Genomic DNA, 26,360 nt, shown 5'->3' on the forward strand with positions numbered 1-26,360 from the left:
GCCGAGCAACTTGAACCCCACTCACATTTCCTCACTACAGTTGTCTGGCCTCTCCATCCGGTGGCCCGTCTTCAGAAGGTTGAAGAGCCGCTCAGGAGGGATTCCAGGGTAGGGATTGCCTCCCAGGGTCACAATTTCCCATAGCAGGACCCCAAAGGACCACCTATGGTGAGCAAGAGTCCAGTAAGTGGCTTCACCTGGTTCCTGAGGCATCCTGGGTGAACTCCCCCCCCCCCCACCTCGACAGCAATTGCTAACCCATCAGTCCACAGCGCCAGAAGTGGCCGACGCACAGGGATTTCAGCCTGGGTCTGGCTGCACAGGCAGGTGTGTGATGTGCATCTGCCAGCCTGGCCCAGTCCCTGAGATACTGAGGTTCCTGCCCAAGCCGTGGCTATTGCAGCAGTCACCCCACAAGATGAACACATAGCTGACATCTAAAGGGGTGAAACCCCCCCAGTGGAACTTGGGGTACCCTGCATCTTCCTTTCTGTGTGCTGTAAGATTTCCATAAAAATCTTAAAACAAAAAACTTCTACAGAAAAATAAAAAATTAACACAGAGAGAAAACTTACTAAGAAGCGGGAATAGGGCTGGAGAAATGGCTTAGTGGTTAAGGCGTTTTGCCTGCGAAGCCAAAGGATCCTGGTTCCACTCTCCAGGACCCACATTAACCAGATGCACAAAGGGACGCATGCGTCTGGAGTTCTTTTGCAGTGGCAGGAGGCCCTGGCGCACCTATTCTCTCTCTCCCTCTTTCTCTCTCTCTTGAATAAATAACTAAATAAATAAACTTGTTCATTATTAAAAAAAAAGTGGGAATAAAAATGTTGTAAAACAGCCATCTTCACACGAGCCCACTCAGGAGAACACAAAGTGTACACACGTGTACACACGTAGATATCTAAAGACCTGAAGGAGGGACTGGCCTAGTGTGAGTTTCCTCATTGTATGTTTTCTTTGCATTTTCCAAATCTTCTAAGTCAATTTTATGTTAAAAAACAATACAACAAAACAGCTATTGTTAAAACTGCTTAAAGTTGTATGTGGTGGCATACACCCTGGCGCGGGGAAGGCAGAGGCAGGTGGATCACTGTGAGTGAGTTTGAGGCCAGCCTGGAGCCTCCGAGGGAGTTCCAGGTCAGCTTGAGATAAGCGAGGCCCTACCTCAAGACAAAACCAAAAGCAAACTGCTGACGACATACTTCATTTTCACAGGTCGCATTATTCATTCAAGGTTTGCATGTCTGCAAATTGCAGAATGCCTGAGAAGCAAATATGTTATGTCTTTAAAAAGACCACGATCTTTTCTTGTCACCCTGGACTCACACCTTTGAGCAGTTTGGGACACACCAGCCCACAAGCTCACACAAGGCTGTCTGCCCAGTGGAGTCCCTAAGCCCCATCAGTGGGTGGGTGAACATCACAAATGCCCTGCCTGAACCATACTCCTTCCAGGACCCACAGGAGGGAAACTGTTTGGCAGGGCCTGTCCACAGGCAATGAGGGGTGTTTGGAGGAAGTGCAGACAGACAGACCGGCTGTGGCTTCCAAGCTCCACTACCAGGCACCCAACCATTGCCTGCAGAACTGCTGCTTGGACCCTGCCATTTGCTGATGGCTTCTCGGCTTGGGGGTCACTATGGATGGCTGATACTGAAGACAGGTTTTCAGAGCCAGCAGTATTCCCTGGCCAAGCATCATGGCCTCTGAAACCGCCACTCTACAACGACAGTGACAATGCCCACACTTACACGTCACTCTGGGTGGTGTAGATATGATCAAAAAGAGACTCAATTGCCATCCACTTGACAGGAATCCGGCCCTAGGACGGAGTGGAAGAAGGCAGAGTGTGACTGATGATCCTTACCACCCAGGTGGTCAGTAATGACCCCTGATTTACAGCTTTGGAAGGAACAGGGAGGACTGGGTTCTAAAGATAAGACCAGTGCTGGAAAGATGGCTCAATGGTTAAGGTACTTGCCTGCAAAAGCCAAAGGACCAGAGTTCGATTCCCCAGTACCCATGTAAGCCAGATGCACAAAGTGGTGCATGCATCTGGAGTTTGTTTTGCAATGGCTACAGGCCCTGGTGCACCTTCTCTTTCTGTCTCTTTCTCTCAAATAAGTAAATTTTTTTTTTTTTCAAAATCTTTCAAAATAATACCAGCTAAGCATGGCCTTGAAGGGGCCATGGCTCCGCTATGGACTGCTGGCTTTGTAGAGACACTTGTGAGACGCAGGCAGAGCCTCTCCCAGCCACACAGGGCGACACGTTACGTCCAGTCCCTGCTGAGAAGAAAGCCGTTGAGGGTGGGGCTGAGCAGTGCTTCCCAATGTGGGGCCCAAATCCCTCCCCCAAGATCCTTCTTAAGGGGTGGAGAGATGGCTCAGCAGTTCATGTCTCTGCTTACAGAGCCTGATGTCTAGGTTTGATTCCCTGGTAGCTACGCAAAGCAAGATGCATGAAGCAGTGCATGTGTCTGAAGTTTATCTGCAGTGACAGGAGGCCCTGGCATGTCAATTCTCTCTTGTGTCTCTGTCCTTCTCCCTCCCCCTCAAATAAGTAAGTAAGTAAATAAATAAATAAATAAATATATTTAAAAAAGATCCTTCCTAATAGTCTGGGAGCAACTGGGTTTGGAAAACCAACATCCAGTGTTTCCTCTGGGGGACTTTGGATGCCAAGTAGCACTAAGACTCTTCCCAGACCCTAAAGAAAAAATTACCCACATGATGAGGCTGGATTTGCTCTTTCAGCAACTCTGAGTGAGCACCCTTTTGGCACCCTCCCCACCCCTCCCAGTACTGCTGGGGTGGGACCTAACGTATCCTTTCCAATGCAACATGACAAAAAAAAAAACAAAAAAACAAGCAAACAAACTTTAGTGGGCATCTTGTTTCTTCTTTCTTCTCTCTCCCTCATTCTTTGGAGACAAAAGTCTCACCGTAATGCTAAGGCTGCATCAATGAGTAAGCCTTAGACGTTTATCGATTAAATAGAAAGTACATTTACCGCCCGCCCTTTGTATTGGCTGGATGTGATCTTTAGAGCTCACGTCCTTTATGTAAGAGTCCAGCTCACAGAATGTGCTCTGGGGACCTCAGTGGCTCTGGTGCACTACGTTGTGACACAAGACCAGGATGCATGTGAACAGGAAGGCCGTGTCACACCCTCTGCAGGGCAGCAGCTCTGACCTCCGCTATCACCACAGAAACCTCAGAAGAAACACGCGTGGTCCCGGTCGCCTGTGGCAATACAGAGGGTGCCTCTGATTGCTTTAAGCAAAGCTGAAGGTGACTTTGAAGGTGAAGAAATTACCTTTTGTGTCTTTTTTTTTTTTAAATTTGAAACAGAGAGAGAAATTGGGGCACCAGGTCCTAAGCCACTGCTATCGAACTCCAGGTGCTTGTGCCACCTAGTGGTCATGTGCGACCTTGCACTTGCCTCACCTCTTGTGCGTCTGGCTAACGTGGGATCTGGAGAGTCAAACATGGGTCCTTAGGCTTCGCAGGCAAATGCCTTAACCGCTAAGTCATCTCTCCAGCCCTCTTGTCTTTTCTTAATTGAGCAGGGTCTGCTTTGAATGTCTGCCTGCCCATCTGGACCCTTGATCAGCCTCATGAGCTTGCCCTCCCTGCACGTCACCTGGGAGGCTTTGCAAACAGCTGAGACACATGTCAAGGCTTGGATTTTTACCAAGGGAACAGGGTACTTGTGAATCAGATGGTCCACATAAGTTCTTGGACTTGCAGGGAATTCCTAAGACCCCTGAAGCAACTCTCTGGACAGCACTCTCAGGGGCTGCCAGGGAGGGGATCCTCACGTAGAACAATACATCCTTGTCTGCAAACAATTACAACCATGTTCCCACTTACTCCGTTTCACCCTCCCAGAAGACAAGGGCTGCTGCTTAGTTACACAGAAGGCAAATGGTGGTCTTTTACTCTGCTGTGGAGAATTTCATGGCATTAGGTGATTTAAAAGGGGTGTGTCAGGGGCCCAAGAAAGGGAAGATCAGACACGAGATGAGTCTGAAAGTCAGGGCCTCTGGGGACCCAGGGTGGGGCAGGATTTGGGATCAAGGTGAGAAAAAGTTCAATCTTCTAAAAGTCCATTTCATCTTCTCCAGACATGCCAAGAGCACCACCTCACCCCATGAGTACAGCTGTGAGCCTGCTGCCTACCCAGGAGTGCCCGCCAGCACCCCCTTGGCCGGGTACCTTGCTCCTCTTCACATAGGAATCCTCTTCATAAACATCTCGGGACAGTCCGAAGTCGGAGATCTTCATCTTCCTCCCCTCAGCCACTAGGATATTCCTGGCTGCCAAGTCCCGATGGACCAGCTGTAAGAAGAAACAAGGGAGGAGGGGCCTCAGGCAGGCCACGGTGGGCAGGGCCGGGATGTGTGCCAGGGACAGCGCAGGATCCGTGGCACTCACCTTCATCTCGGCCAGGTACTGCATGCCTCTAGAGATCTGCCAGGCGAAGGAGATGAGGTCTCCCATGGTCAGCACTCGCTCGTCCGGGTGGTCTAAGGAGCTGGAGTTGCGGCTGCCTCTGCTGCCCATGTAGCCGGGCCCCACCTTGCGACTGTCTCGGAGGAATCCCCTCAGGGAGCCGTACTTGGCATACTCCACAATGAGGAGGAGCGGTCCTGGAGACAAGAGACGTAGCCCTAGGGATGGGAGGCCAAGCCAGCCCCAGGCCCCAAGGAATGTGGGGTAGGGCAAAGTGAAGGCTCTTGTCACTCCACCAGCAAGTGGACAGGCCCAGTCCTGATTTGGGCCATCAGCAATGAAGGTTCTGTGGACTATGAAGATCTGGAAGGCCCAGCTCACTTCTGGACCGCTTGGTTTTCTGCCCTATGCTGACCATGTGGGCATCAGTTCCCTCCAAGGCACAGTGAGACCTTCTCCGAGGTGCCTGAAGGCAAGTGGACACCCAGCCCTGGGAGACACCACATCCTGTTAGGAGGACTTCACGCCCTTTCCCATCCCTGGCCCTGTACGGTGGGCTGGGAAAGGAGGAGCGATCGAGGGGGGGAGGCCTGTGCCCGTCTCACAGCTCAGCCTTGGGAACAGCCCAGCTCTGTGCTCTTTCAGCTGCCCATTCCCTCCTGCCCTCAGCGGCTCCCAGGCTGCAGTCAAGACTTAGGCGTGTTTCCCTGTCACTGTCACACCACGTGCATGCGTGTGTGTGCGTGTGTGTGTGTGTGTACACAACACCATTGGACATGACAGTCTCTTTTGTCATCTGAGAAATGGTGATAATGGTTTTACTATACAGAACTGGAGTTGGGGTCACCTGTGGGTCACAGCACACCTACTCATCTTCAGGACCCAGAAGGCACCCTCTGCTTTTGGAGCTCCCTGCACTAGGAGCTGGGCCTGGAACACATGCTAGCAACTGGGATGTCACACTGGAGCCCACCCCAGCAGACCCAGTGGGCGCTGCAAGCCCCTGGAAGGACAAGTGGACCTAGTCAAGACATTCTCCAGGTGGGGGGTTGGGGCCCAGGAAGGGGAACTAACAGGGCAGGAAGACACAGAAGGGCAGGAGGGGGAGCCGGCCCCTGCGCTCAGCAGCTGCCTGCCCGACTCCCCAGGGACCCTTACCGTCCTGGCTACAGGCTCCATACAGCTTGATGACGTGTGGGTGGTTGACCTGCTTCAAGAGGTTGAACTCAGACAGCAGGTCCCGGAGCTCGCTCGGTGAGGCATTCTCTGAAACACACACACGGAGCAGCTTGCCCACAGTGCTTCTGGAAGACCCTGTGGGGCCATGCTGGGTGGGAAACAAACTTGTCATTTCCCCCATAGACATAGCCTGGTTCACATGGAGGTCCTGGGCACCCAGCCATTCAAGTCTCCCCCAGATCCTTGGTGTGGGTGGACAGCATCTTACGTATCCCTGGGATAAAGGCGCAAGCCTTTAATCCCAGCACACGGGAGGCAGAGGTAGGAGGATCACCGTGAGTTCGAGGCCACCCTGAGACTCCATAGAGAATTCCAGGTCAGCCTGAGCTAAAGTGAGACCCTACCTCGAAAAACCAAAAAAACAAGGAATGAGGGTCTGCCCACCAAACGTCGCCCAGGGCTGCTGACTATGTCAGTGGCGTTTAGATGTCAGTAGCAGGCAAAGAACCTCCTTCCTTAATCCTTCTGGAAAGTGGATTGACGTTCCCACACACATTTGTGGGAACAGGTGCCAGAGAAGATGAGGACATCACAGCGGGCCTAGGCTTCCTATTTCTGTCTGACTCTACGCACATGCTTAGTAGAGCTTGTGCGCAATGACCAAGTGATCTTACACTGAGGCGCCGGAGTTAGGACAGCATTAGTATTTCACCACACTCCAGGCGTGTAGCTTCTGGAACAATCAGTGCCACACTCCTTGCGAGTGCATACGGCACCTGGCACATGGTGAAGACGACCAGACTTCACCGGAGTCCGGTGAGACCGCAGGTCCTGAGGGCAGCCAGAGCTAGCTCTGACTCCCCTCAGGTGTCTGCACGTGAAGGTACATGAAGCATCAGAAGATGCGCTGGCCACTAGCCCTTCCAGTTGGCTGCTTAGTGGTGCCATATTGCTACCTGGCCCGTAGACTTATCTAGAACGGAGGGAACAGCTGGGAGACAGGGTTTGGGACCCGTCTGTCCTTGGCTACTGCAAGAATCTGAGGGTCGAATCTGGAATGGGGGTATGGAAGGACACCCTGTGATGTGCAGTCTCTTGACTGCTGTACCAACACACAAGTTCTCCACCACACAGTCTGGCTGTCACAGGGCCCTCTGTTCAAAAAGCTGGAGCCTGGGCACTGAGTGCAACCACAGTCTCCCTGGCCAGAGTCACACCCTTTGCATTAGCAAAGCGCACACTCATTTCAGCCACAGAAGCCGTGATGGAGCACAGGAGTGGGAAAACCTGTGGGGGCCGCTGAAGTCCTTCCTCGGTAGATGCTTCACTCAGGGATGCAGTGGGACAGATTGGGGCACTGGAAGCTCTCAGCTCGAACTCCAGGGGCCTTTTAAATTTTTTTAAACCCCGGTCTCTTCCACAAGGTGGGGCAGAGGCAGCCCTCCAGCACCTTCCACAAGAGTGTGGTCCTCACGCTGCCTTGCTTCTTCAGAAACACTGGCCGTGTGCCCATGTGGTGCCCAGGCCCAGCCACCACCAAACGGCAACAGGGGCTCTGCAGGGTCCCACGAGGGAAGGGAAGGGCCCCCACCCACCCTGCAGGTGCCAGCGCAATTTCTGGACAGGTACCTTTCAACATCTTCACGGCCACGGTGGTGTAGCCTGCTCTGCCCTTCAGACGGAAGGCTGTGGCCTTGACTACTTTGCCAAACTCGCCTTCTCCTAGGGTTTTCCCAAGAACCAAGTTCTTCCGAGGAAATTCCCACTTTGGGTCCTCCTGCATTGAGGCCAAAGGGTGGGGTTATTAGAGAAGAGAGCAAAGTGTGAGGAGAACAGCTAAGGAAGAAGACAAGGAGTCCCCTGTCCAGGGACCAGGCTAGGATGCAGATGGCTGCTCGTCCTGTGAACCAGGAAGGGCGGTTCCCGAGAACCATCCACTGAGACCACCATAGCCAGGCCAAAGAAGCCAAAAGCAAACGTCTCCAGGACGGGTCCTAGACTCACCGCCCAGAATGCCCCTGGCTCGAATACACTGGAGGAACCTCAGGCTAAGTAGAGCTCAAATTCTTGGCAAGGGCCAGTTCAGTCCCGGGCTGAGCAGACAGAAACCCAAGCCTCCGTTTGCCCTGACCCTCCAGGGTCTCCCAGAAGACGGAGTGGGCACCCCCAGGCCGTCTCTCTGCAGTGGGCATGTCCAGAGGCAGCTCTGCTGTGTGGTTGTGCTCCTGGGACACACTTACCTGGAAGTGTGCAAACAGCTCTTCCTCCCATGGTTTGTTCTATACCCCTCAATGCCACATCCCACTTTGGGACTCTGGCTGGCATGCTGCCTTCCTTGCCCTCCCATCCAAGAGCCCTCCACGTATCAGGCCTAATCATGACTGCTTTGTATGCCAACCCCTGAAAGGAGTGTGCCCTGCTGCGCTGGCATCGCGCTGGGTACCCGTCACCCCAGGTGTCCCCGAGTGTGGCTCTTCCAGTCTCTTGACCACACAGAAGCGCAGCCTCAGACCAGGGGCCAGTCTGACACCTACGTGACCCAGGAGATGGGCTCCCTCTCGGCACAGCTGCTCATTCCGGGAGGTTCATGGGGCATCGTGGTCTTGCCTGAAACTCCGCAAGAACTCACAAACTCAGCATGCACACGACCAGTACCACGCCTTACTGTTCACCTCCGTGGATGGCACTGGGAACCCCGTTAAGAGTACACCAGAGACCCCACTATTGACCTGTTGCTTTTAAAAGCATGAGACGTTACTCTCTAACTGTCTCTGTTTGTTTCAGCCCAAGCTGGCCTTGAACTTGTGATGCTCCTGCCTGATGCTTCTTGAGCTCTGGGATTGCAAACTCTTGCCACACTATGGACAACAACGGGCTGGACTGCTCATCCACAGAGCTGCTTTGGTGGGGCTTGAGGGTACCGGGCTGGCTCTGGAGCATATTTGCAAGGATGGTGTGTGTCTACCCCTGGCAGCATCCAGTGAGCGTGGTTTTCCAGCACAGGCTTACCATACCCTGTCTGGATTATGGAGGACCCCGATAGCGTCTCCCAGAAGCCTGCTGTGGAACCCAGTTGCTGCCGGGGCAGAGCCCACAAACCAGGCAACTGGAAGGTGGTAGCAGTGGCCTAATCTGAGCAGGCCTTCCTTGGCCCTGGCTCTGACCAAAGGCTGGTGTTACCCCAGTCCCAAATGGGAACTGCCAAGAGCCCAGGCCACTAGGCATTAAATCCCTACCGGATGTTCACACAGGTGTCCCCCCCACAGCCCTTCCCACCCAAGACAGTGCGTCCTCAACGCTGAGTACTTTTCTCAGTCCCCTCCAGAGCCCTCCGCGGCTTCTAGCTCCTGGACAGAGAGGACGGAGGACTCTGAAGGAGCAGCGGTCCAACTGGAGGGGAGGGCAGAGGCCATACGGCCTAGCCAGGACAGAGGTCCAGTGGTGGTATGGCCCTGAGCAGCACCGATAGACAGGACAGCATGCAGGGGTGGGTGGGACTTGCTTTTGTGCCCTTAACTGTGCTCTCCCTCCATGCCTGGGTATTTGCCCTGCGTGGCCCCTGAATCAGTGCCTTACTGCCTCTCCCCAACTTCCAAACCAAACAGCCTGTTGAAATGACACGGGCCACGGGCCTCTGGTGTTCCTACCTTAGATGAAACCTTAGGAGCCTGTCAGGGACTCACTGCTCCCAGCCCTTGGGACTTCTGCTCACAGCTCCCCTGCCAGGTGGGACCCAACGCAGTCCACCATTCCTGAGACCTCAAGGCCCACTTGCCAGATCTGTCTGGTGCATGTCCAATGAGACTCATTGCCTCCCTCCTGGACTGCCCAGATTTCCCCCCCCCCACACCACTGAGAAGGTGACCGTGCAAGGGCAGACATCCTCCTGGTGCTGGTGTGCTATGTGAGGGGAGATGAGGAGTGAGGGCACAATCAGACACCTGCGGGTGCTCCACGTAGGCAGGGCGGCCTCCGGAACCCCGCCCCCTGCCACCTCTGCCCTCACCCATCAGGGACCCTCACCGGGATCTTGAAGGCGTCCACAGACACCTGGTTCTCCATGGAATCCAGCGAGGCCCTTCGGTTGCCCGAGGAGGAATAGCTGATGGGGAAGGCCTGGGTGGGCCTGCAGAAGGTCATCTCTGCTGAGGCGATGGGCGGCTTGTGGGCGTGCTTGTGGTAGCGGTGGACGCAGAAGGTGGACAGCAGGATGGACACGATGAAGGAGAAGAGGACGGCGGCGGTGACCACCGTGCGGCACAGCTCATCACACAGCGGGCCTGCGCCAGGGATGCAGGGACAGGTCTCAGCAGCCCGGCGGGCGCTGCACTAGGGAGGCGTGAGAAGTCCCTACCAGCTGCTGGTGGCGATGATCGGGCACGGGCACGGCTGTGCTGTCTGCCCTGGACCACTGTCACGCTCTCCTACTGCTAACAGCGGCACACAGCGCTTTGAGAAGCCTGCTCAGGTCAGTGTGCCAGTTACAAAGCTTTGCTCTGCCCCTGATGTTTGGAAATTTTCTCTAGAAAAAAAACGTAGGATCTAAGGCTTGGTACACTAGGGCTCTAGGGTGATTCAGGCACCAGGAGAGTGTCCCTGGCTATGGGCAGGACAGCATTCCCCCAGTGTGGTCACGTGTAACCTGAAACTCTCACCGTTGAACTTCTATTTGTGACCTGGAAGCTTTGGCTGGGAGGGCAGGGCCCAGCTAGATGGTGCCAGGGGCTCAGCAAGGGCCCTGACGCGGGACAATCCAACTAGACACGTTACCTGGAGGTAACGATGGGCTTTTCTGGCCCATACTCCACGGAGAACTTGGGGCCCCTCTGCAGAGCTGCACCAATGGGGGTACCTGAGGCTCAGAGGGGAGGCAGAGCCTTGTGGGGCCCACTGGCCTCCCTATAGTCATCTCCCTTGCTAGACCTCAAAAGAGTTGCCCAGACCCCTCCCCAAGGTTTGGGGAGGTTCAGGTAGCCCCATGCAGGAGTCAAGGATCTCTCTCTCTCTCTCTCTCTCTCTCTCTCTCACCCTGACTGTCCTCTGGCTCGCAGAAACACTTCTTCTCCTCAGGGAAGCAGTTGCAGATGCCATAGCCAGCTTTGATCCCCCGACGCTCCCCTGGCTCATGTCCCCCAACAATGCTGCCACCTGAGGATAGATGTGGCCCATTCATCCTCCTGGGCGGGGGCTAATACCCCAGGGTCTCTAGATTGTGAGAACCCCTCTCAACCTGGTGTCAGCAGTTCAGGCCCAAAAGAGGCCACTGAGTTGAGAAGGCCCCTTATCTAGGCAAAGGTTTTAGCACAGTGCCCCTCCCATCAAGTTGTTCCGTATCCATGGGAACATGGGGACAGGGGGTGGCCCAAACTTCCCAGGACCCTTGCTCAAGTCCGAAAGGTACCACCCGTGTCTAACTTTCACCAGCAGCTAAAGGAATATGGGGCAACCTAAACGGAATGGGGCCCCGAGCCAGCAAAATGGGGGCTGTAGCCCGTGAGTCTGACAAGGTGCCCCTGGGGAGACAGGTCAGGCTTTTAGGCCCCATAGTCTCTGGGGGAGACAAAGACATTGTTCTAATGGAGGACGGCCTGGTAAAACTACTGTCACATGCATCATCTTTTTCAAATGCCAGGCTAAGCCAAGCGCACCGTCACTGCGTTACGCCTCAGCTCAGCTTGGCACACACCTCAGGGTGTGGGCACATGCGGGCCCGAGCTCGGTCTGCCTCCACCCTTCCCCGCGCACTGGCTTACGGAGGCAGTCCTGGGGGCAGATGTGGGCATTCCGGCTCTCCACAGCATCACAGTGGCCGTCGGGGCAGGTCCTAATGCTGGGGGAGCAGGTGGAGAAGTTCCTGGTGATTCCTGTGACATGACACAGCAGGAAGTCACCCCACATGGGAGTACCCCACCCTGTTCAGACTCTCACGGACCCCTGGCCAACCCAGCTCCTGCAGGGTAAGGGAAACTGAGGCCTGAGCAGAGAGATAGCAGGTCCGCTTCAGCTGCCAGATTGAGAAACACCCCTAAGGGGTTCTGGGGCCACGAGTGCCAGGAGGAGAAGGGCTGAGGACGCTCAAGGCTGTGGAGTTTCCTTCAAGGAGCTCAGGACTCTTCAAAGCTACACTGTGGATGGGTGCCTTGTGAAGGTAGACATGCTCGTGGTGAGGTGGACATTGGCTGCTTGTACCCAGAGCCACGTCCTGTGGCCTGGAATCTTCTGGAAGAGCCATTCCATCCCCCATGCGCATCAACTTTGACCCAGACTGTTCCACGCTGAGTGAATCCAGCTCTTGAGTTCCCTAGTTCCGGGGTGACAAAGCCCCCGTGACCCCACGCCCCTCCCCTCCGTGCCGTCAGTGATACCACACCGGGGACAAAACGCTGGAGGGCAGACAAGGGTTAAAGGAGGTCACTGCGGGAGATGGCAAGCTCGCAGGACCTCACGTCCACTAGCCGCCCTCGACCCTGCCAGCTGCCCCTGGTCCTACCTTTGCCGTCTCCCTGGCGCCACTCGCACGTGCCCGTCGGGGAGCCCAGGCCACCACACTCCTCACACTCAGGCTGCCTCTTGTTCACGGAGCAGGACCACGGGCAGTTCGCTTTCTCGGGCAGGTCTGGGTGCGGCAGACGGAACAAGGTGACAGGGGCAGGCCTGAGCTAGCCTCTGGGCTCCATCCGGGCACAGAGGCAGTAGCAGATATGCCGCACCCATTGGTCAAGGTCTGGGGATAACCTGAGAGCGCAGGGGCACCGGGTACCCAGAAGGGTGACCATCAGCCTCTAGGGGTTGGGGATAAGGACGGGAAGATGGACGTCAAGAGTGACCAGGTCCAACAGAGGACAGGAGGCGACAGGGTGAAGGACAGCAGACCCAACCCATCACTCACAGAAGCTGGCGCTCACAGGATGTCTCGTGACATCTGAGATCCAGAGAAACAGCGCCCGTCCCCTGTGTTTGCGCTCAACACCGAGGGAACATGCTTACAGTTTTAACTTCCAAGAGACCACTCAAGGACTTTATGGGCCATATACATGGGACCAGAAGTGTTTTAGACTTGTTCAGATCTTGGGATATTTGTATAAAAATAATGAGTTATCATATGCAGCAGGTGATCTTTTTTTTGACAATATTTAAAAAAAATTTTTGTTCATTTTTATTTACTTATTTGAGAGTGACAGACAGAGACAGAAAGAGGCAGACAGGATAGAGAGAAGAATGGGTGTGCCAGGGCCTCCAGCCACTGCAAACAAACTCCGGACGCATGCGTTCCCCTTGTGCATCTGGCTAACATGGGTCCTGGGGAATATAGAGCCTCGATCTGGGGTCCTTAGGCTTCACAGGCAAGTGCTTAACTGCTAATCCATCTCTCCAGCCCTTTTGACAATATTTTTAAGTGCACCTGTATTTTGAGTGCAATTCGCCTCAAGGTCCAGGGTAGAATTTTTTACTTGTGGCATCATGTCAACCATAAAAACATATTTCAGAATCTGTAACATTGTGGATTTTGATATTAGAGATGAGGGACACAACCTGTATGAGCTAAGTTGCTTGGTGTTCATTTGAACTTCAAACTTAGGGGGCTGGAGAGATGGCTTAGCAGTTAAGGCACTTGCTTGCGAAGCCAAAGGATCCAGGTTCAATGCCCCAAGGATCCAGGTAAGCCAGATGCACGAGGTGGTTCGTGCGCCTGAAGTTCATTTGCAGTGGCTGGAGGCCCCGACATGCCCATTCTCTCTCTCTCTCTCTCTCTCTCAAATCAGTAAATAAAGTAAGAGAAAATAAAATAAAATATTGAAATTCACATTTAACCAGGGCCCTATGTTTTACTGGCAGCCTCCAAGTGGGCGCCTGTTGGCACGAGGCGGTGGCAAGGAGGACTGACCATTCAGTATGCTATCACCACACTGCCCAGCCCGTGCACTATTTCTCATTTGTGGGAAAGCTACTCTGTCTCAGCGAGGCCACTAGGGGCTGAGGGACAACAGAGACTGGGCCCCACCCCATCGCTCAATGGAACCTGACACTCACATGTCCCTTCCACGGTGACGAGCAGCGAGGCCTGGGCTTGACTGCGGGTCTGCCGGTCAGTAGCCACCACCGTGTACTGGAGCTCGGCGCATTCGGCTCGTTGCAGGGCCTCTGTGTCATTCACAAACAGTATCCCGGAGGTGTCCTCGGCCGAGGTGACTATCCCCAGGGCACTGCAGTTGGTGCTGGAGGGCTGCAGCTTGTACTGGACGTGGATGCCACTAAACTCCTGGCAGTTTTCCACACAGACCTTCCCAATCTGGCGGCAAGGGAGAGAGCAGGCACACCAGTCCCTTAAGTTGGTACCTGGAGAGGCTCCAGGGCAACCTGAGGATGTAGCAGCCTTCCCGAATGCTCAGTGTTCTAACCCCTCAGGACCCTCTTGACTGCCCAGTCCTTTTGCTCAGTTCTTTCTGCCTAGGCGGCTAAGTCACCAGCCCTATGTTGCCAGGAGCCAGAGACGAGTGTCACGCTCTCTGTCCTGGTCACTTAACAGCCACGCCTCAGCTGTGTGACCGTGATGTGGTCACTTCTAGGGATATGGTCTCCCACCTAGGGACCAAAAGGCCTTTTGGGGACTTTGGGGCAAGCGACCCCTTCTGGGTATGCCCGGCCCTGAGCTCAGAGTCACTCAAGTGAGTTATGGTTGCTCGAGGCCAAGAGCTCCAGAAGTGGCCAGGGCCATGGGGACCTGCTTGAGGTGCACAGCAGGTCTGGAGGGCAGTGGCACCCATCCCAGGGTAGCTCCGGAACACTCAAGCCACATCTGATGCCACAACAAAACCAGCCTTCTGGGATACCCTGTTTTTCCCTACAAAGTGTGCTCACTTCTACCCTCACAGGGGATCCTTGAAACTATCCAAGGCCTCTATTCCCTCTTTTATTTTATTTATTTGAGAGAGAGAGAGAGGAAGAGGCAGGTAAAGACAAAGAGAGAATGGGTACGCCAGGGCTTCCAGCCACTGCAAGCGAACTCCAGACGCGTGCGCCCCCTTGTGCACCTGGCTCATGTGGGTCCCGGGGAATGGAACCGATGCCCTTAGACTTCACAGGCAAACGCCTTAACCACTAAGCCATTTCCCCAGCCCCTCTATTCCATATCTTTTAAAAACTAGGAAAGCAGTAAGAAAGCAGTGACCCCGAGGCTGGAGCGCACTGAGGCATCCATGTCTCTCCGAATGCAGGTGATCCACCTCCAGTGATAGCCGCTCCCTTTAAGTGCAAACTCAGACCCTGAGCCTTGTCACTCCCGCTGCTGCCTACTTCCGGGCCCCTCGTGGGAGAACATCCAGGAGATACGTCTAAGGATGGGCTCTTGTGTGTTGGTGTCAGGAACGGATACCTGACTAAAGCCAGTTGTAAGAATCAGAAAGATGAAGACAAGGTGGGTGCTCAGTGGTAACAGTGTACACTATGCAGACATGAGGATCTGAGTTGGATCCCCCCAGGACCCGTGGAAAAAGGTGGGAGCGGCCTCATGCCTGTAATCCCAGCACTGAGGGGAAGCTTTCAATCAGTACTTCTCCAGAGACAAATATAAATAAATTATAAGCTCTTTAGCAAAAAAAAAAAAAAAAAAAAGATTAAGGTAGAAAACGGATACACTCTCTATGTTCACCCATAGAGGGCGCCACTGATGATTGTGGTCTGTCACAAATTGTCACCAATGAAGATCTGCTTTTGTATTAAAGGAAATTACCCAAGACCAACTGCCCTGGCAACCCACTTTCCCCCACTGGGCACTTCACCAGGAGCATCTTTCTAAGTAGGCATTAGGGTTATCCGGCAGTGCTGTTTTATGAAGGCGCAGCATGTTTTAAAGACATCAAGCAGGGGGGTGGTCTAAAACGGAACGGCACAGTGAATTCTGCAGTGGGACTGGGGCTCTGTATGAAAGGGGGTTCAGGTTCTCAGTGTGGCTCCCCTCGGCCTATCAGTAACTCCAGCCACTGCCTCCTGGCCTCATGTCCATGGCTAGGGGACACCCACCCTGGAGGGCTAGGGGAAGGGTGCCATGCGCTTTAACTCTGCCTGTGCTGTGCTGGAGTGCCCCGCCCTTAAGGGCCCCCAGCCTCCGGGCATGTGGCAGACTGTGGGCTCACCTGGGCATATCGGTGGGCCCTCCTGTTCACAGAGAAGGAGTAGGCGGCGGGCAGGCGCAGGGTGACCGGCAGCACAGACACGTTGAAATGAAGGTGGACGACACCTGACCCCGGGCCCTGGAAGTCGGAGTCATTGACCAGGACCACCAGGTTCAGGACTCGGCTCTCTACGATGGGGATGCTCCGGTTGAGAACCAGCTCTGTGAATTGGGGGACATGATGGTGACCGCCAGCTGCGGTGTGGTTCAGGACCACCCCCCAGGCCACAGATCCCCCCCTTCTCCCCCACTGTACACACGGGACTGCACCCATAGGCCAACGTCTACTTTTACACGGGTGTCCAGAGAATGGGTCTAGTAACGCCGGGCGTGGTGGCGCCCACCTTTAATCCCAGCACTTGGGAGGCGGAGGTAGGAGGATTGCTGTGAGTTTGAGGCCACCCTGAGACTCCATAGTGAATTCCAGGTCAGCCTGGGCTAGAGTGAGACCCTACCTTGAAAAACCAAAAAGAATAGGTCTAATAGGAAGCCCTAACCCTATTAGAAGTAGTATTTGAATCCTGCTAAACTAGACCTCTGCAAATGTTTCTCTTTTTTTTAGTTTTTTTTTGTTCATTATTTATTTGTTTGAGAGTGATAGAGAGAGAGAGAGACAGAGAGAGAGAGAGAGATTGAGAACGGGCACGCCAGAGCCTCCAGCCTCTGCAAACGAACTCCAGATGCATGCGCCCCCTTGTGTATCTGGCTAACGTAGATCCTGGGGAACCTAGCTTCGAACCAGGGTCCTTAGGCTTTACAGGCAAGCGCTTAACCGCTAAGCCATTTCTCCAGCCCTACAAATGTTTCTTAACTGAAGAAGAGAGAGGTGGGGGCGGGGGAGAGGAGAGAGAGAGAGAGAATGCATATGGTATGTGTGTGCACTTATAGGGTGTGTGTGGTACAGCGGAAGTGTGCCCTGTGATTATTTGATATGCACACAGGGTTCATGTGTACTTTTGTGGGTGTAGTGTGTTTATGTACACCGTGTGAGTGGCATGTGAGTATTTACAGGGTACATGTGTACAGGAAGCACGTGTGAAGGGGGTTGTGGATACAGCGCTTGTCGTGTGTTTTGTATACATGGATGTGTTGTATTTAAACATGTAGCATTTCTGGTATGGGAAGGGTACAGTCTGCATGGTATGCTTTGGTATGTGGCATGTGTGGAGCGAGTGTGTAGTTTTCATGTACTCTGTGTGTGTGTGTGTGTGCACGTGCACGCGTGACATGGCCACACGACAGGTAAGCTTAGCAAGCCCTGAAATCCTGGGGAGACATGCCACTGGCTCCTTACTGTAGTCATGCATAGTTGCCCGCACGAAGCTGCCGTTGGCTTGGGCCAAGGTCTCGTTGGGCGAATGCTCCACTCGGAAGGTCTGCTGGGCCCAGGAGTCCTCCGTGAGCAGCGCGCTGGTGTAGCGTCGCACCAGCTCCCCGGATGCCGGCACCACATCTGCATCAAACACTCGCAGTGTGGCCACGACAGTGCCCTGTGGGTTGCCAAGAGTGCCAGTCAGAGCAGGTGCCCACAGGAGGCCACAAGACCCAGTATATGGTCCATAGCTGGACCGGGGGTGTGTGTTGTCAGAACCAGTCCAAGGGACAGATGGACAGAATCAAAATGTTGGTCCTCAAGGGGTCATTGGACAGCTGGACCCAGTCACTCTCCCAGGGCCACTATGTACTGTGTCCAACAAGTGTGACAGGCACCTACAGGTGTCCCACAAGCAGAATGAGAGCCGGCGCTCAGGCTCTGTGCTGACAGGTCTTGTTCAGGCCCCCCACAGCAAAGAAAAGTGGAAACTGGAAGACCCCCCCCCCCCGCCAAGGTGAAGGTCAGTTCAAAAGCATACAGTAAAAGCCAGGCGTGGTGGTGGCGCACGCCTTTAATCCCAGCACTCGGGAGGCAGAGGTAGGAGGATCGCTGTGAGTTCGAGGCCACCCTGAGACCACATAGTGTATTCCAGGTCAGCCTGGGCTACCACGAGACCCTACTTTGAAAAACAAAAGCAAAAACAACAAAACCCAAAAGTATACAGTAAACGGCAGAACAAGAATGCACCAGCACGTTCTCCCTCAAGCATCTTCTGAACACCACAGGGCAGCTGGGAGCTCCCGGTTTACCACGCCCTCCAGGGTCACTGTAAAGTTGACCAACCAGGTCATTTCCTTCCATTCCCACCTACAACCCTCAAGCAAACCTGCACCTAGGTTGTCTACAGACGCTAGACTGAGTAACAAGATGGATGGCTGAGCCTATCAAGGTGTAAACTGTAGATACAGACAGACAGCAAACAGGTGCAGGGCAGAGCAGACAGATAAACAGAAGCCAAGCGCAGGGGCGGACAGACCTCCTTTCGCCTAAACTCCACTACGGCGCTGGCGGTGTCCACCCCTCCAGGGAAGGTGGGGGCCGAGTCGTCCTCGTCATGCACGGTGACGAGGAAAGGCACCATCACCTTCTCCTCATGGGTACCGGCGTGTACCGTGCACTGCGCCACCAGATCGTACTTCTCCTGCCGTTCCCGGTCCAGGGCCCTGCGCGCGCTCACTTCCAGGCTGTCTGGGTCACAGCGGAAGGGCAGTCTCTCACCTGTCACCAAACAGACGGGGGACCACATGTGACCACTGGGGTGGGGGTGGGGGAGCTAGTGCGATCTTCCTTTCTCAGGGGTTCACCTACAGCCTAGTGGCAAAATGGGAGATGGCTGTGCAGTGAAAGTTCTGGCACACGGGCCGGGCCCTGCGTGTCCCTCTTCTGGCCCCGCTGGGATGGGGTCCGTGGTGCACACTTGCAGTGGCGTGATTACTACTTTCTGTGGCTGCAGCCCTCGCTTGTGTTGGTGGGGTAGACGGAGTCGACACGGGAGGCCTAGTCAGGCCTCTTCTCCGGTCACCAAGGGCATGGGCCTCCCCCACCTCTGCAGCAAGCTTGTGTGGATATGTGTGGCTCCATGTGTGCGGAGGCTACAGATCCCAGGGATCTAGCACCAAGAACAGGCCGGTGGTTTTTAAACTGTAGAAGCAGCAATTGCTCATTTAAAAAATATATATATATGTGTGAGGGGGCTGGAGAGATGGCTCAGTGGTCAAGGCACTTGCCTATGAAGCCTAAGGACCCATGTTCCACTCTCCAGATTGTTCATAAGCCAGAGGCACAAGGTGATGCAAGAACACAAGGTTGCCCATGTGCACAAGGTGGCACATGCATGTGGAGTTTGATTACAGTGGCTGGAGGCCCTCGTGTGCCAATTCTCTCTCTCTTACTGAAAAAAAAAAAAAGGTCAGTCTGTTGGGCTTGCCTCAAAACAAAAAACCAGTGAGAAACAATGCCACAGTCCTATGACTTGAAAACAAAGGGTGGACATCTGGATTATGATTTTATGCTAACACAGGCATTTCCGAATGTGAGGTTTACATTTCTGCTGTGTACCTCTCCTGGCTATGTAACCTGAGACTGGTCATAGTGCCTCTTGGTGCCTCAGTTTCCTCTCCTGCAGACAGGATGAAGGCTGCAGTGCCTGGCGCCATGGCCAGCTCTACAGAGTGACCTGCAAGGGCGTTGTAGGGGGGAGGGGAGTGCAGCACTTCTCACCCTCCTGACAGAACCCAGAAACCTAGGATGCCGAATGCTGGAAGATCCGCCCAGGTGACTCACTACAAGTGAATTACATCTGGGAGCTGCTTTTCATAAGCTCTTTCCTTCTACCCTTATGATGGCAGAAAACATGCAGAAAAATTTTAAGTGAGAGAAAGGGCAGGGCGCAAAACCACTGCCAACTGTCTTGTTCCAAGACACTGACCCTGGCCCCAGGGAAGACGAAAGCGTGTGGCAAGAGGTTATGAACGGAGGGCTCCTCCTCTTTGGATGCCCATGATCATGTCTGCACTCCACAAATCTGCTGTGAACCCAGCCTGCGCTCACTGCCCTGAGCCCCAGAGACCCCTCAGCATCCCAAGTGTTGAACTTCACAATGGTCCGGTGGTGCGCCTTCATGTGGCCACAGGTGCCTTATCTTCCGCAATCCCACCTGGCTCCCTCAGGGTGGCCTCCCAGCAAGGTCAGCTGGGCTTGCTGAAAAATCCAACAGTGACCCTGGATGGGACTGAACACCTCACATCCACCTAGGGTGTATGTGGGAGGGAATCCAGGCGGGTCTCCGTCAGACCATGCCAATTCCAGCCTCACCTCAGCCCATCTATCCATTCGGGCGTCTCTCCCGGCACCTCCGGTTTCCCTGCTGTCCACCCTGTGATGCTGAACCGTGTCCAGCACAGGAATTCAACTAAACCTTTCAAAGGTAAATCAGATCCTTTCACCACCACCCCCACGCCTGCACAACATAGCACCCCGCGTCCTTCGGTGTGCGACGGCCCAAAATGCCTCCAGACGTGAAACTTCAGCCATGCAGGGGACCCCATCTTAGCACTCTGAGGGACTAGGTCTGCCAGCAGCTCCCCTTGCTTGGCAGCCCCCCCCACTCTGACCCCCACTCTGACCACCCTATTGAAGACAGTAGTCTCCACCACGCCTTGCCCCCTCCCCTGGATTTCCTTCCCTCCTTCCAGAAGCCTCCCGATTTCCTTGACATATTCAGAGAGCTCCTTCCCCACGGAGAACTAGGAGCTCCATGAAGGCAGGGTACCTGTTTGCTTGTTCACAGCTCTACCTTAAACTCTTGCCACCCTACTTGGCCCATGGGCAGGCACCCAAGAGCTTTTTCTGGAATGTTAAGCAGTGGTGAAGAGTAAGGCAGGAGACTAAGCCGAAGGGCATGCAACACTGTGCCTACTCCTTGTGCAGCAAGGGCTGAAACTCACCTTCCAGAAGCCCGTAGGCCACGCTGATGTTGGGGCAAAGGAACTGCACAGGCAGCAGGCGAAACTGGTGGAAGGTGCCAGGGGGCCTGTTCTCTCTGATACGGAAGGACAGATCTGTCTCCGGGAAGCAGAGCTCGCGGGGTGTGAGAGCGCTGCAGGCCGGGAAGGAGGAGCTATTGATGGAGAAGTACACGCGGGCGCAGCCCGGCCACTGGCATTCACGCAGGACTGTGGGCCCCAAGAAGACTTGGAGGAAGACAGTGAGCGAGGAGAAGCCACCATCTGCAAGGAAAGAAGAACTTCTCAGGGACCAGCCGTCACACCCAGCCAGCTTGGGAGGAGCGGGAAGCAGGAGCCGGGCTCCCCTGTGGTCCGTGCTAGGGTACTGGGGCTCGGGGGCATCAGAGCTTGTTGTCCAGCTCTCAAGTACCCCTCCACTGGGAGCTATCTGAGTCCTGGCACTGATGTTCTCTCCTCCCTGCCGGTGGGTAGCCTCTCAAGGTTGTCTCCTGAGGGATAAGGAGGCCACCAGAACCTCCCTGGGGTTACTGAACACCGAACTCCCCAGATGCTTTGTTTCATAGACACACCCTTTTGGACACCTGGGGGACGTCCAGCAAGTTCTACCACTGAGGCAGCACAGGTGGTGCAGTGAGGTCTGAGCCTTGTCCCAGGTGGACATCTCCCTGGGCCTCTCCCTCAGCCCCAGATGGTGAATGCTTCTCCAGTTTGCTCCACCTATATAGTCTACAAGACCTCTCCCTGTCCCTCCTTCGCCTATACCTCGTTGCTTAAATCTCACTGCAGGTTAACAATTCTTTGCACAATGTCGGGTCAAACTGATGCGTGGCTTCTTTCCTGACTGGGCCAGGCAGTGGCCAGACACGGGAGGTTCACGCAGCGGTCAGGGAAACGCAAGACCACAGCTCATCACCCTCAACCCCGCCAAGACTCTAGTTCCTCAGTTCTCCACTGTGGCCCAGGAGGTAAGACCAAGGCCCACGTCAGAACACCTCTGTCAGCAGCGCCCTGGTGGTGGTGGCCAGGGAGCCGCCGATCTCAGCCCCTCTCAGCCTCACGATCCTGGCTGCACTTGACAGATAGCTCAGACACACCACGACTCTTGTCACTTAGCCGGGAAGTGCTTCTAGCTCTATATTTATGGCACTCTATTTGCCCTGCCTTTCACCTATGGTTAGGGTCTGAGGGCCAAGTGAGGTCATGCCTTAAGAGGAGGTGCTGGCAGAGTGGGAACTACTGGGTACACAATCACCATAAGGCACTCACATCTTCCCTTCACCCCTCCAGGGCTAGAATCCTACATGGTTCTGACTACAGCTGTCTCTGCTTTGTATAGCTGGCTGGGTCTCCAACTGCTTCCTGGACACCTCAGCCAGCCCCGCAGGTACCCGTACACCAGGTGGCGCTGTCAGACAGGGAGGCAGTCTTCCTCGGACCTGGCATCTCCGGGAAGTTCCCAGCCACCAGCGAATTCAAACCCTTGAGATTTTCCCAGAAACTGCACCATCCTTCTCACCCAGCCTGAGCAGCTTCATCACCCCACGGCAAACAGTCTCTGCTCCAGGTGTTAAGAGTTTTACTTGCATGGTCCTCTGCCAACAGCCACTGGCCTCGGGAAGCCCAGGGGCCACCAACGGTGCCTTCAAACTCACGTGGCTCCCTGGACTCCGCAGCCAATCTCACCCTTCCCGTTGCATCCTTACCCACGGGAGCCCTGGCTGGAGCCCCCCTCAGCCTCAGGTCTGGCGGCTGTGCCAAGGGGCAGCTCGGGGCTGGGGCGGGGCGGGGGTGCCGGGCTCTCCCTTACTGCGGCTGTTGAGCTGTTCCCAGGAGCTGCGGTCCAGGCTCCGGTTGAGGTAGAGGAGGCCCGTGTCCTCTTGGATGCGGATCCACTCGTTCTCATGCAGTCGCGTGCTATAGGTGCCATAGAGGTGCTGGCCCAGGCGGAAGCTGGGAACCTCGCCGGGGGCGTCCCGCAGGGCGTGGACATAGAGCAGGGGTGTGCCAGCTGGCTGGTCCACGTACAGCTTCTCCCAGTAGGCATCCCTCGAGAAGTACAGGCCCAGGGGAGCTGCAGGAGGCATGGAGTGGGTGAGGGGGCAGGGCAGCGGCTTGTTCATGAAAAGGCTTAAGATGCTGACTTTAGCAGGCATTTTTCTCACCTCTAGTCCAAAGGGCATGAGTAAAGGACTTAGATAGCTAAACATGACCGAGACTTCACTGCAGCAAAACGAAACAAAGAACAGAAAAAGAAAAAGGAGGAAAGAAGGAGAGAAAGCAAGGTATTTCTCAGCCAGCCACACATGAGTTTACACAAATTTCCTGACAAAAGCAGCCCAAGCTGGAGCTGTCCAGGGTTTGAATGTTTCCAGAGAAGAGGAGCACGGTGCAGTCAGCAGAAACTAAGAGAGCACTTTACAAGGAAATCAACCGTCTTTTAAAAAATTTATTATTATTATTATTTTATTTTTTACATTCCTCTTAATCATTTCTTTGCAAAAAATATTTTATTTATTTGAGAGAGAGAAACAGGGAGAGAGAGAGAGGAAATGGGCATGCCAGGGCCTCCAGCCACTGCAAACGACGTCCAGACACATGTGCCCCCTTGTGCATCTGGCTTATGTGGGTCCTGGAGAATCCAACCTGGAACCTTAGTCTTTGTAGGCAAGCACGTTAACAGATAAGCCATCTCTCCAGCCCTACTATTTTATTTTTTATTTATTTGATAGAGAGAAAGAGGGAGGGAGAGAGAGAGAGAATGGGTGCACCAGGGCCTCCAGCCACTGCAAACAAACTCCAGATGCATGCAGCCCCTTGTGCATCTGTGGGTCCTGGGGAACTGAACCTGTGTCCTTTGGCTTTGCAGGCAAGTGCTTTAACCACTAAAGCATCTCTCTAGCCCAAGAAACCAATCTTTATTGAAACATATTCCTACCGTATGACCCACCAATTTCACTCACTTGATCCAACAGAGATGAAAACATCCATCAAGTGGCTTAACGCTAAACAGCAGGAACGTTCACGGCAGCCAAGAGACAGAAACCTCCTTGATGCCCTCCAATGTGTGTTTTAGACGGGAAAACTGGCGCATCCATAACAGAATCCCACGCAGTACGCAAAGGGATGAACTACGGACACACACGACCACAGGGTGGGTCTCACAGACATCATGACCAGCGGGAACAGCCAGGCAGAATGAACACAAATGCTGTGATTCAACATTGATTTTGGGTAATTCAACAGCCTGTTGGGTGGATGTGGGGTTGACTGCCTGGGAGTGGCAGGAGGGAACTTTCTGTGCAATGTAAATAGCCTATGTCCTGACAGAGAGGCAAACCACGTGGCCCGTATCCACTTACTAACATTCAGCTAAGAGTCATGCACTGCAACATGACAGTTCACCTTGATTGGACTAAGAGGCGTCTAGGAAAGTGGAGAGCCATACTTTTGGGTGTGCATATCCAGAGAGGATTCACTAAAGGGAAAATCTGCCTTGAGCGTGGGTGGCACCATGGAGGTCCAGATGGAATTAACGAGAGGAAGAGGGGGAAGTCAGATGGCCAGCATTCTGTCTGTGTTTCCTGCCTGCAGGGCGTGAACTTCTCCGTTAGCTACACCATGCCCTCCCCAACACTCTGAAACCACAAGCCAAAACACAATTCTCTCCTTGAAGTTGTTTCTGGCAGGCATTTCGGTCAGAGCTACAAAAAAGCAATAGTTGCAAAACTAAGTATACTTCACTTAAAAAGCTGATAAAGGAATCACAGGAACCTGTGGGAGAGCGTAAACAGCTCCACCTTGGCTAATGATGACTTTTTGTTCATTTGTTTTCGTTTTTCAAGGTAGGGTCTCACTCTAGTCCAGGCTGACCTGGAAATCGTTACGTAGTCTCAGGGCGGCCTCGAACTCACGGCGATCCTCCTGCCTCTGCCTCCCGAGTGCTGGGATTAAAGGCGTGCATCACGCCCAGCTTAACGATGACTTTTTGGATGCTCTTTGTTGTGTTGGTACGAGTGTGAAATGATACAGCAACTGTTGGGAACAGCATGGGGGTTCCTCAAGCTATTCAACACTAGCTCACCATAGGATCCGACACACACACACACACACACACACACACACACCTGAAAGCAGGTTCTCTGAGAAATATTTACACACCCATGTTCATTAGAAGTACTAATCACAATAGCCAAACAGTAGAAGGAACCATAACACTCAGTAGTGGGTACCTGGGTACCCCCAAACGTGGCACATACAGTAATATAATGCAATATTCTTCAGTCTTGAAAGGAAAAATATTCTAATACACAACATAAATGGGTGGGCTTTGAGGACATAGCCACAAAGTGACACCTACTGAATGACAATCGTGAGATATGCCACCACCTACACGGAAGTGAAGAGCAGACTGGTGCTTGCTAGGGGGCTCGGGGGAAGGGATGGAGAATTACTCTATGATGAGTGCAGAGTTTCATTTTGGAGCAATTGAAAAGACCTGTGGATGGTGCTTGTGACGGCTGTGCAACACTGTGAATATTCTCAGCATCACTGAGCCATGCACTGAAGGGAGTCAAGATGTAATAATTCTGCTATATACAATTTGAAAATAGATTTTATTTATTGATGAGAGAGAGACAGACAGCGGGCATACGGAAGCATCAGGGCTTCTTGCTGCTGAAAACAAACTCCAGACACACGTTCTACGTTGTGCATTTGGCTTTACGTGGGTACTGGGGAACCGAACCTGGCAGGCGGGTTTTGTAACCAAGTGCCTTTAACTACTGAGCCATCTCCCCAACCCTGTTAATATACATTTTTTTTCCCCACTGAGTTTTGGGCTGGGGAATCTTCCCCAGTGGTTAAAGGTGTTTGTCTGCAAAGCATGATGGGCTGAGTTCAATTCTCCAGTACCCATGTAAAGCCAGATTCACAATGTGGTGCATGTGTCTGGGGTTCATTCATCTGCAGCAGCAGGAAGCCCTGGCACATCCATATTCTCTTTCTGCATCTGTCTCACAAATGACTAAAAATATTTTTAAAAATACCAGGTTTCAGGCTGGAGAAATGGCTTAGCGGTTAAGCGCTTGCCTGTGAAGCCTAAGGACCCCAGTTCGAGGCTCGATTCCCCAGGACCCACGTTAGCCAGATGTACAAGGGGGCGCACATGTCTGGAGTTCGTTTGCAATGGCTGGAAGCCCTGGCGCGCCCATTCTCGCGCTCTCTCTCTCTCTCTCTCTCTCTGCCTCTTTCACTCTCAATCTCTCTCATGTAAATAAATAAATAAACAAAAAAATTAAAAATATATTGGGTTTGGGGCAGGAGAGATGGCTTAGCTGTTAAGGTGCTTGCCTGCGAAGCCTAAGCACTTATGTCCGAATCTCCAGTCCCACATAAGCCAGACGCACAAAAGGTGAGGCAAACGCAAGGTCACACATGCCCACTAGGTGGCGCAAGCTCCACTGGAATTTGATTTTAGTGGCTGAGGCCCTGGCATGCCAATTATCTCTCTCTCTCTAAAATAAAAATTAAGGGCTGGAGAAGTGGCTTAGCAGTTAAGGCATTTGCCTGCAAAGCCAAAGTTATCAATTCTCCAGGTTCCACATACGCCAGATGTACAAGGTGGCGCATGCATCTAGAGCTCATTTGCAGTGGCTAGAGGCCCTGGTGTGCCTATTCTCTCTCTCTCTCTCTAATAAATAAAAGTAAAA

General features: G+C 53.6%; 1 protein-coding gene across 1 annotated transcript in view; it reads right to left on the reverse strand.

The window, feature by feature from the left end:
• Ret (ret proto-oncogene) overlaps positions 1–26,360 on the reverse strand; it is a 56,470-nt gene that overhangs the window by 5,832 nt on the left and 24,278 nt on the right. Inside the window, exons 2-17 of the mRNA XM_045137333.1 lie at positions 22,460–22,723; positions 20,632–20,913; positions 18,162–18,403; positions 17,105–17,300; positions 15,773–15,972; positions 13,671–13,929; positions 12,130–12,255; positions 11,393–11,503; positions 10,668–10,787; positions 9,663–9,919; positions 7,269–7,416; positions 5,619–5,726; positions 4,443–4,657; positions 4,224–4,346; positions 1,755–1,825; positions 26–163 (exon numbers count right to left, since the gene is read on the reverse strand). Coding sequence (XP_044993268.1) covers positions 26–163; positions 1,755–1,825; positions 4,224–4,346; positions 4,443–4,657; positions 5,619–5,726; positions 7,269–7,416; positions 9,663–9,919; positions 10,668–10,787; positions 11,393–11,503; positions 12,130–12,255; positions 13,671–13,929; positions 15,773–15,972; positions 17,105–17,300; positions 18,162–18,403; positions 20,632–20,913; positions 22,460–22,723 — 2,860 coding nt within the window. The remainder of the gene's footprint in view (positions 1–25; positions 164–1,754; positions 1,826–4,223; positions 4,347–4,442; positions 4,658–5,618; positions 5,727–7,268; positions 7,417–9,662; positions 9,920–10,667; positions 10,788–11,392; positions 11,504–12,129; positions 12,256–13,670; positions 13,930–15,772; positions 15,973–17,104; positions 17,301–18,161; positions 18,404–20,631; positions 20,914–22,459; positions 22,724–26,360) is intronic.

This window comes from Jaculus jaculus, chromosome 18 (genome assembly GCF_020740685.1).
Source record: "Jaculus jaculus isolate mJacJac1 chromosome 18, mJacJac1.mat.Y.cur, whole genome shotgun sequence".
NCBI classification, from domain to species: domain Eukaryota; kingdom Metazoa; phylum Chordata; class Mammalia; order Rodentia; family Dipodidae; genus Jaculus; species Jaculus jaculus.